Below are 9,641 nucleotides of genomic sequence, written 5' to 3'. Positions count from 1 at the left end.
TCAGTGAGTTCATTACGCGTATCACTGAGTTCGTTATCATGACTTCTTAGTTTATTGCGCGTATCAGTGAGTTCATTACGCGTATCACTGAGTTCATTACTAACTTTGTTTAGTTTGTTCTTGATACATTCCGTTTCAGATGATTTCATAAGGAAGTTCATAACATCTGTCGCAATAGATGCTATATATTGAATAACGACTTTGTACGAACAGAGCAGGCTCATGATAGTATATTGATTGAATTCAAAGTCGTGATCGCAACTCCAGTTTCCATCTTGTAGTAGATAGTGCAGACATACTTGTAATATGCGGATGCATAAGCCAATAAGCACTTTTGGTACTCTTTGAGCTAAGGTAGGAAACATCCTCTCCACCAACGGAAGAAGGAACACGAAGTCGTAGAGAGCAGCAAGCATTGTTTTAGACGCAGGAGATATTAGCTAGCATACTATTCAATTTTACGCTTTCGCTCTTATCTGCTTAATGACGATGCTTATATCTACTACTAACGCCATGCAACATCCGGAAAGCAACGCCCATTCAACTGCGGTAGTCGCTGTAAGGATAAAGTATATGATAAGACACGCAAACAGAAGCACGCCTAAAAGGTCTCCATTAGTTTTTTTTTATTAAGGTAATAAGATCCATGGTTATATGGAAGCATTTATAAAAAAAAAGAATCTACTGAGCCTATCGTAGTTTGAATAACATAAAAAGAATCTAATCCATGTGCAGATGAGCGGAGAAGCTTTCAAACTCGGAACGGATATCAATCATCGTATCAACTGATTCACTGCGATCAATTGGTTATTCAAGCATATAGTCCTCAGCGGTAGTGAGCTCATAACCGTTGCTAATGATTATCAGTTCCGTAAGTTCATTACGAGTGTCGCTTAGTTCGCTTCGTGATACTAACATACGGATGAGTTCATTACGAGTGTCGCTTAGTTCGCTTCGTGATGCGGACGCTTGTTGCGCTAATTCCTGCCTGATACATTCCGTTTCAGATGATTTCATAAGGAAGTTCATAACATCAGTCGCTATAGATGCTATATATTGAATAACGACTTTGTACGAACAGAGCAGGCTCATGATGGTATATTGATTGAATTCAAAGTCGTGATCGCAACTCCAGTTTCCATCTTGTAGCAGATAGTGTAAAGATATTTGTAATATACGGATGCATAGGCCGATACCGGCGATACGAGAAGGTGCTTAGTCTTATTATGATTATTGAAATCGCTGGGCAGTTTCATGGCATCCTTTAGAATGCCATAAGATTCTTTTATCTCAGATGCATTAAGCTGACGAAAGTCGACGTCTCGTTGAAAGGAATCATTGCTATTCTTGCCGTTGCCTGCCCTATTAATCATTTTGCATAAAAATATACCCTCTCAAATGAGGAGAAAGTTAAGCATCTTTCTTCTTTGCGTATGCCTCCTTGTCTTTGCTTTTAGCATCTCTGTATTGACTTGGGATGTATTCTGCCATAAATGCGAATAAAGGACAATTGAGGCGTCTCTGTAAGACCCAGTTCGCGTTTTCTTCATGCATCAATCCGTTTTGAGGTGGGTAGAACGATGCATAGAGAGTTCCGCGAAACTTAGCTCTGTTAGGGATATTGGTTTTTGAAAAGACACCAGTTGAGCTTTGGAACAAACTGTATCGTAATGGTTTGAGTACTACAAGTGCCTTTGCCGGAGTTGCCTTTTCGGGCTCGTCTAGTGCATTACCAATAGTGAGATACTTACTAACAAACTTCAACGGTTCTGGATTGGTTTTAGACTTTCGTGCAGAGTGATAAGTGTACATAGGAATGCCTGCCCATGGATCCGCATGTCCAAACTTATATCTATCCGATTCATCACGTGCGAACACACAGAAGGGACACTTTCGATCTGTTTGACCACAGTTATCACGACTTCTGATAAATAACATTAACGTTCGTAAGCAGATCAGTATTTGAGGCGTATCAGACGTACCACTGTATGCTAAAAGTCTGCAACACGGCATATGTTCATTGATAGTAGCATTGGTAGCATCCAACTCATCTGAACACTCTGTTAATAGAGGATCTAACTTGTTAATGATATCCATTGCTTTACTATCTGGGCATGGAATCCCGTCTATAATGGGTATCATGCTTTCAGTAAGAATATCATTAGTTAAATGAGTATCTAGCTGTTCGCGAATAATTTGCATACGATAGGCTAACGTCAATAAGCGAACAATATCATTAACAATAGTATATTGCTTATTGATAGCTTCACATGCTAGCCAAATGTAGTTGTTATAAGGCTCCCCTGTGGCGATACGCATTGACATTACTCTATGATCAAATCCATCATGCTCGTCGCAGTACTCACGGATACAGCGAATATTCTCTAGTACTGTATAAGCATACTGGATGGATCAACCTTGATAAAGTTAGTAGCGCTATTGCCGCGGCGTACATTTTCTACATGATCGACAATTGTTAAGTTTGAGAATGCATTATTTAGAATGTTTCCATCTATATGGTCGATAACTATATCGGAGGAAAGCTCTTTGGACTCACTATGATGTATCATTGCTATAAGCCTATTCAGGCGATAACATTTCTGCTGACGATTGATAGTCAACGTCACATTATGATATCCATCAGATCCCACACGAATCGCAATATTCTTAAAGCCATTCCGCTTTGTGTGTTTAATTACTTCAGTCCCGTCAGTTTTAACAACGTAGCCATGAAATTCTTTATATGCTGTAAGATCTATATCCTCTTTATCACTTGATTTATTAGTACCAACCTTACTACGAAGTTTGTTCATTCTCAGACGAGTTTGTTCGTCAGCAGTTACCCATCGAAGGTTTCCTGGACTAATTGGCTCATTAGAATCAATAAGATGGGCTCTCATTCCGTCGGGATCTGATAAACGCTCTACGAAGTAATACGCGACTAGAGCCCTAATTAGTACTCTACCATCGCCCTTGTTTAGTCTGTAGAAGCCTGTTATCTTATCCATGTCGATAATTGAGCCATTGGATAAGCGCTGCTTTGCATTACACCATGCATAATACTGATGATTATCTGTTGGCGTAGCTACTTCGATAGTACCGGTAGTTGGATGAACTGTAAATAATCTTCCATCAGGAGAAACGTGTTTATCTTGATGATACATTAGCGGTCCATCGCAAGGGATTGCGTCGGCAGGCAATTCTTCGATGGTTTTACGAATAGCCATGGCGATAACTAAGAGTTGAGGTGTATTTGGAAGCAGTATGTGCTATATTAATGAATATTAAACATCAATTTTATGCTTATTTGCGAGAGCAAAAAAACATGGGTTATGATAATGCTTAATAGACTTCTTAACACCTTGTCTCCTAACGTCGTAAGTTATGACATGCTATTTTTGCTATGTCGTAAGTTACGACATTAAGCGAGTTGCACTTGATTAAAGTATGAGCACAATTTTCCCTTACTTTAATCAATTGTTTTTCAGACAACCCCAGCATATAAGCTGCGAGAGGTCTCTGCGACAAGTTCACAAAACCGGGTCAGAGGATGGGTTCGGATGGGTGAATCACCCGGTGATGGATGCCAGCCTGGTCCAGACCGCTCATTCAAGAATTTGCGGACTGGCGAGCATGCGGTCCAGTCGCCGAGAGAAACCCGCCGCCCCCGTCGCGGCACCACATGACATTGACTTCGGACATCTATGGCGGCAGCTCAGGGCGGCGGGGTGGACGTCGAAGCGGCCGACCGGCATTCAGACGGAGTGGACATACAAAAGCCCGGAGGGCGAGAACGTGCTGGTGGGTGAGTGTGCCGTAGTGGAGTACGCCTTCGAGTCGGGATTGCTGGTGGACGACGAGGAGCAAGTTGGAGAGGATGGCAGTGGCTGAGAGCATGTTGGAGAGGAGGGTGGTGGCGGTGAACACGGGGAGGAGCATGTTGGAGAGGGTGGCGGTGGCGGAGAGCATGTTGGAGAGGAGGGTGGTGGCGGTGGCGACGACGACGCCGTGATTAGACCCTCTCAGATCGACACTAGTGTTCTGCTATCGCAGACTACGATCGAACATATGTTCGGCTCCTCCGAGCCGGAGATCGAACTATCGCAGGCGGCGGTAGCGAGAGAATTTGATCTCTCCCAGAGAGACCTGCAAGCTGACGATGAGCAGCGAGACGCAGCAGCCAGCTTGCACCTGCTGTCGGACGCGTCGGGATTGGAGAGTGAGGGGGAGGATGAACGTGCTGTTACTTCTCCTATTGCTCCTCCACGGCGAGCACGGGTCCCGTTGAAACTCGACGCCGACGTGAACGTGTTGCAGGACGGGGAGAACAGCAGTGAGTATGAGGACTTCAGCTCTGATGAGAGCGATAGTGCTGGCATCTGCGACGACGACGGCGACTCTGGAAGCGACGAGTTCGATGAGGAGGGGGGCGATGAAATATCTGACAGCAACGCCGCCGAGATGGACGAGGTTTTTCTGGCGTCTCTGCATATTGGTGATAACGTTGAACTGAGCAAAGTAGCTCTCACACAGCGCGCGGCAGCGCTTCGGGCAATGCAGTGGACCCCAGCCGTGACAGCGTTCGAGACCGATACTCCTGCGTACCCTGGGTTGGGTGAGGACGGGGCCCGACCTGTTGGAGAGCTGCTGGATATGTGGCGATCGCCACTCCTGACACTATTTTTCTTCGTACCGAAAACCGTGTGGGTTTCGATCGCGAAGGAGACTAACCGCTACTTTTTGCAGCAAGTTGAGAAGCGAGCGGAAAGGATGGCGGCGCGACAGACCGGACGTCAACGTGAGACCGCCGCTCAGATTGCATGGCGCTTGAAAGCACCCGAGGAGTACGGTACCCACGAGATTTTGCATGTAATTGGGCTTTTAGTGGCGCGCATGTTGTGTCCTCAGAAGAGGAGCTTTGCTGCGCATTGGTCCATGGTTGAGGATGGCGCCATTCCAGCCGGACTCTTCGGGCGGTACATGTCGCGCGATCGCTGCCAAAATATCCTGCGTGACCTTCACTTCGTCGACAACACCGCTGACCACGGTCGCGATAAACTGTGGAAGCTGCGTCCTGTAGTGGACAAGATCCAAGAATGCTTCTTGGCTGGTTGGTCGCTTCCATCTATCTTTTCTTTTGACGAAGGCGTTCTTCCTGCCACGTCGAAGCGCAACACGACGCGCATGTTCATGTCGGACAAGCCTCACCGATACGGCTCCAAACTATTTATGTTGTGTGACGCAAAGACAGCGTACTGCCACAGGTTTTTTTCATCTTTTTTCTATGTCGTAAGTTACGACGTGCAATGAATGCTAACACATTTTTATGTCGTAACTGATCTAGATTCGAAGTTTATGTGGGCAAGCGGAACAACGATGGAGGAGATACTGGAATTGACGCCAAGACTGGAGCAGCGGCTGTCTTGCGGAACCTGAAGGCTGCATTCACTCCTCAATCGCGCCACAACTGGCATGCTGTGATCATCGACCGATACTACACCTCGGTTCTTCTCGCCGTGGAGCTGCTCAAGATGAACGTGTACGTCGTCGGAACGATCATGACAAACCGCTTGGGCTTCGCCAAGAGCATCAAGTCCGAGCACAAGACCCGCCCTGCAAGCATCCCAAGGGGTTCGTTCGTCTTCACGCGCTCTGTTTCGATCCCCTCAATGGTCTCGTGCCTCTGGTGGGACCGCAAGCCGGTCTACTACCTCTGCACGGGCTCCGCCATGACGTCGTCCACGCTCGAGAGGAAGGTCAAGCGGGTGGGCGCGATTCAAGTTGGATGTCCCCAGTCGGTGAAGGACTACCAGAACTGGATGGGCGGAGTAGATCGCCACGATCAACTCCGTCTCCAGAGCTTCTCTCTGCAAATGTCTACGCGGTTCACTAAGTACTACAAGGGCTTGTTCTTGGGGTTCCTCGATCTGGCGCTGGTGAACGCGTTCCTGACCCACAAGGAGGCGGCCAAGATCAAGGGCACCAGCTCGATGAAGCGCTCAGAGTGGTTCACAGTCCTGCAGAACCAGCTCCTGCAACTGAAGGCCGAGGATTTTGCAGGGGTCGAAGCGACGCCACCTCCTTCCCGTCGGAAGCGTAGGCGAACACCAGTTCGCCTTGCGCACGCACTCGAGCAGTCGGAAGACTGGGTCACCGTCACCGGCGTTCAGAAGCGACGCCAACGGTCCTGTAAGGTTTGCGCGCTCCTTCGCACCGAGAAGAAGAAGTCCTTCGCGACGACGTTCTTCTGCGAGCGCTGCTCGATCGACAACGCCAAGTGTTGGCTCTGCAACAAGATCCGTCGCGACTACAACGGCGTCGCCAAGACCTGCTTCGAGATCTGGCACGATGACTTCGGCGCCGGGCAAGACATTCCGGCCAGCCTGGGGAAGCGCGTCGTGCTGCGCCGGCCCGGCAAGAACGCAGGAAAGCGCAAGAAGACACGGCGGGAACTGCAGCTCGCCCGCGAGGGAGGAAGCGATGGCGGCGGCTCTGACTCTGACAGCAATGATGAGTGACCGCGTAGGCTGCGTTTCAGTAGATGAGTGGTCAGCTTCGTGTGGTTGAATGCAAAGTTTGTTGAGCCAGCGTACCTTCTTTCATGCGTTCTCTAAAATGAGCTGCAGATCAGTGCACCTCCTCAGCCATCTGTTGCCTGCAAGTGAAGTACGTTACGACATTGGGCAGCGATTTCTCTCTCACAATGCCGTATCACTGACGACATTGACCGGAAAACCTGCTGACAATTTATACACCTATCCCGACCTGAAACACATGGTCTATACAAATGCCAAGTCCTTCTGTACGTCGTAACTTACGACATGCGCTTACGCGTCAGAGGCGAGTACCGTTCGGAGACAAGGTGTTAAGTCGAGTATCTCAAACTGGCAGATCCTTCGCTGATAAGCAAGAAATTAATTGTTTTCGCCTGTACGAAGAAGGTAGCCGTGTGGTTAGCGTCAGAGCTAATGAACGACGAAGTGTAGTTCAAGTAGAGTTCACGGGCACGAGACACATTGAAGTGTCCGGAGGGTTGGTACTGGTTGGGGTATAGGGCAAAGCTGTAGTAGTACAAACCCGGATCAGTAGGAGCCGTTTGGGCGCTTCCGCCGAACTGGTACGGAATGTACGAGTTGAAGAAGGCCGCCGGGAAAGTGGAGAATAGATTTACGGAGTGCGCCTGTAGCTGTAGCGTTGTGATGTGGCTCGATTCTTCCTTTACAAGTAGGCCAAGGGCGCCCATGCTACCAAGGAAGTCAGCAGCGAGCATCTGCGTGTTGGACACAACACCGAAGCGGTGCCTGTCTTCCATGTCGCTCGATACTGACGACGATTGATCACTGTTGGCCTCAAGATTAGTGTTCTTAGCACGGTTAACCGTGGGCTGGAAGCCAAACGTAAGCGACTCAATAGGCCACTTAAGCTGAACAAGGTGGATGCTCTCCGAGCTCTTGTTAAGGTTCTGAGTCTGGCGACGGTGTACACGCACTAGCGTGAAAGCAACACGGTCGATGAAGATGTCGTGTACCTCCGGTAGTACGAAAAGGTTGTTAATGTAAAGATCGAAGGTAGAGATTTGCGGCGTCGATAGACGAGGACTGGTGATCGTAGTCGTGGTACGAGCAGGATTCAAAATAGCGTGGTAAAGGTTCGAGGCCTGCGTGAGGCTGAACGTAATGAAACGCTGACCGTAGGGTACCGACACCGAAGGGAACGCAAGACGGATATCGGTGTTGAACCAGAAGAGAAGCGGGATCCATAGGTTAAGATCATTGTGGGTCTCCTTGAATGTTTGGTAGCCGTTGTAGATTTCAGTCTTCGTGTGCTTGGTGACAGGGGCCTTAGTACCGCCAGTCTCCTGGAGGAAATCACGGGCTTGCATCGGGGTCTCCTGGCCCATGCAACGCTTCCAGGCAGCAAGCTTGTCCTGAGGAACGTTGAACTGACGGTGGAGTACATAGGTCTCACTAGTGTAGGAGTCAATGGGGTTCGAGTTGACCTCGAAGCGCACCTCGTCGAAGATACGCTCACCAGGGTAATCACAGTGGCGGTAAATAACGCAGTCAGAGTCGTCGCCGAACCCGCCCGAGTAAGACGTAGTGGGCGCGCGGATGACAACGTTGGCAACCATGTCCGCGAAGAAATCACCGTATTGAGGGATCGAGATCGAAACGTCCGAACCAAGCGTAACGTTGTTGGCCGATACCTTGAAGTATTGGAATGCAATGGCAACATACGGCTTGTGGTGCGCATTGACAAATAGAACGTGCGAACGTTCTAGGTCCGCAAGGGTGGGGTTCGGGTCGGCCTCACCGCCGGCGGCCTTACGGGCCTTGACAGCAGCGATGTTGTCACGAAGTAGCTGATTGGCCAGCAAAAGCTGATCCATACGCGAATACGCATTATAACCTTTCTAATGCCTCTATGCTTCCCAGATTTCAATTTTCAATTCATCCGATCACATAAAGCAGCACTCGTACCCGGCGTTACCCGGACTTATGCTGGGCTAGACTGTACATTAAGCCTGCTTGATAAGCAAACCCACAAATGACCCAGTCGTTAGCGACCACGTCAATACGGTAAGTATTGATCGGAGCCGACGGTCTCTGCGCTCCATTGCTGGATACACCTTTAACCGTTTTCATTTGTGTTGCCCTGGCTCATAAGAGCCGCACAAAGATTGTCATCTTTGTTATGTATAACCACTCACTTATTGTGAGCCCGATCATACACGGACTAGGAGGATACACACTTTCATGTTAATTCATGAATATATTACTATAGGTGCTTTGCAACACCAGAGCCCCCTGTTGATGGCTGTAGTAGCTTAACCATCGTTAGAAACGAGCTGAAAGATCGCCTGATACCACAACTAGTTGAAAGATCACTAACTGCCTCTATGCTTCCCGAATTTCAATTTTCAATTCATTCGATCACATAAAGCAACACTCGTACCTATTGTTAATAGACTTATGTTGGGATAGACTGTACATTAAGCCCTTCATATTGAAGAACCCACAAATAACCCAGTCGTTAGCGACCACGCCAATACGTATGTATTGATCGAAGCCGACGGTCTCTGCACTCCCACAGGGATATACCTTTGACCGTTTTCATTTGTGTTGCCCTGGCTCACAAGAGCCGCACAGAGACTGTCATCTCCGTTATGCATAACCACTCATCATTGATGAGCCCGATTATACACGGACTAGGAGGATACACAATTTCATGTCAATTCATGAATGCGTTTCCGCAGGTGCCTTGCAACACCAAAGCCTCCTGTTACTGGCTAAATCTTTCATTTAGTAACCAGTCGACATATTACCTAATTATACTTGACTCAATAAAATGGGGGGGGGGGGGAGTCTGTTCGCAAGTAGTTGCCTATGTATATATATCATAGCTCTGATATTTTGATTTTTTATTTATTAATTCGAATCGTGTAGCGCATGCTATAAGTGATACAACTATGTTTCTGAGTATTCAATCTTGGATTTGAATATTTACTCGTATAGATCTCCGATACACTCGGCTGATTTCAGCGAGAAATAAAAAATAATTAAATGCATCATCTACTCAGAGAAACATAGCTGAATGACAGTGATGGTTTTGCTTGGTATATTAGCTATCGCAGTAGCTAC

The 9,641-nt window shown here is 47.8% G+C and overlaps 3 protein-coding genes across 3 annotated transcripts; 2 read left to right on the top strand and 1 right to left on the bottom strand.

The window, feature by feature from the left end:
* Positions 1 to 513: 513 nt before the first annotated feature.
* On the top strand, positions 514 to 789 carry PPTG_23624 (hypothetical protein; the record flags this gene model as incomplete). The annotated part of the gene is made up of 2 exons (XM_008912203.1): positions 514 to 558; positions 736 to 789. The coding sequence occupies 2 exons, from the start codon at positions 514 to 516 to the stop codon at positions 787 to 789; spliced, it is 99 nt and encodes a 32-aa protein (XP_008910451.1).
* Positions 790 to 3,633: 2,844 nt separating this feature from the next.
* Positions 3,634 to 6,518, top strand: PPTG_23623 (hypothetical protein; the record flags this gene model as incomplete). The annotated part of the gene is made up of 3 exons (XM_008912202.1): positions 3,634 to 3,849; positions 3,910 to 5,264; positions 5,345 to 6,518. 3 exons carry the CDS (start codon positions 3,634 to 3,636, stop codon positions 6,516 to 6,518), a joined length of 2,745 nt encoding a protein of 914 aa, XP_008910450.1.
* Positions 6,519 to 6,865: 347 nt separating this feature from the next.
* PPTG_14866 (hypothetical protein) lies at positions 6,866 to 8,389 on the bottom strand (the record flags this gene model as incomplete). Its single annotated transcript, XM_008912201.1, has 1 exon — positions 6,866 to 8,389. The coding sequence occupies one exon, from the start codon at positions 8,387 to 8,389 to the stop codon at positions 6,866 to 6,868; it is 1,524 nt and encodes a 507-aa protein (XP_008910449.1).
* Positions 8,390 to 9,641: the final 1,252 nt, after the last annotated feature.

The sequence above is a fragment of the Phytophthora parasitica genome (genome assembly GCF_000247585.1).
Source record: "Phytophthora parasitica INRA-310 unplaced genomic scaffold supercont2.45, whole genome shotgun sequence".
In the NCBI taxonomy this organism is placed as follows: domain Eukaryota; phylum Oomycota; class Peronosporomycetes; order Peronosporales; family Peronosporaceae; genus Phytophthora; species Phytophthora nicotianae.
Note: the sequence above shows the minus strand (reverse complement) of the source record. Positions and strands in the feature narration are given on the sequence as shown.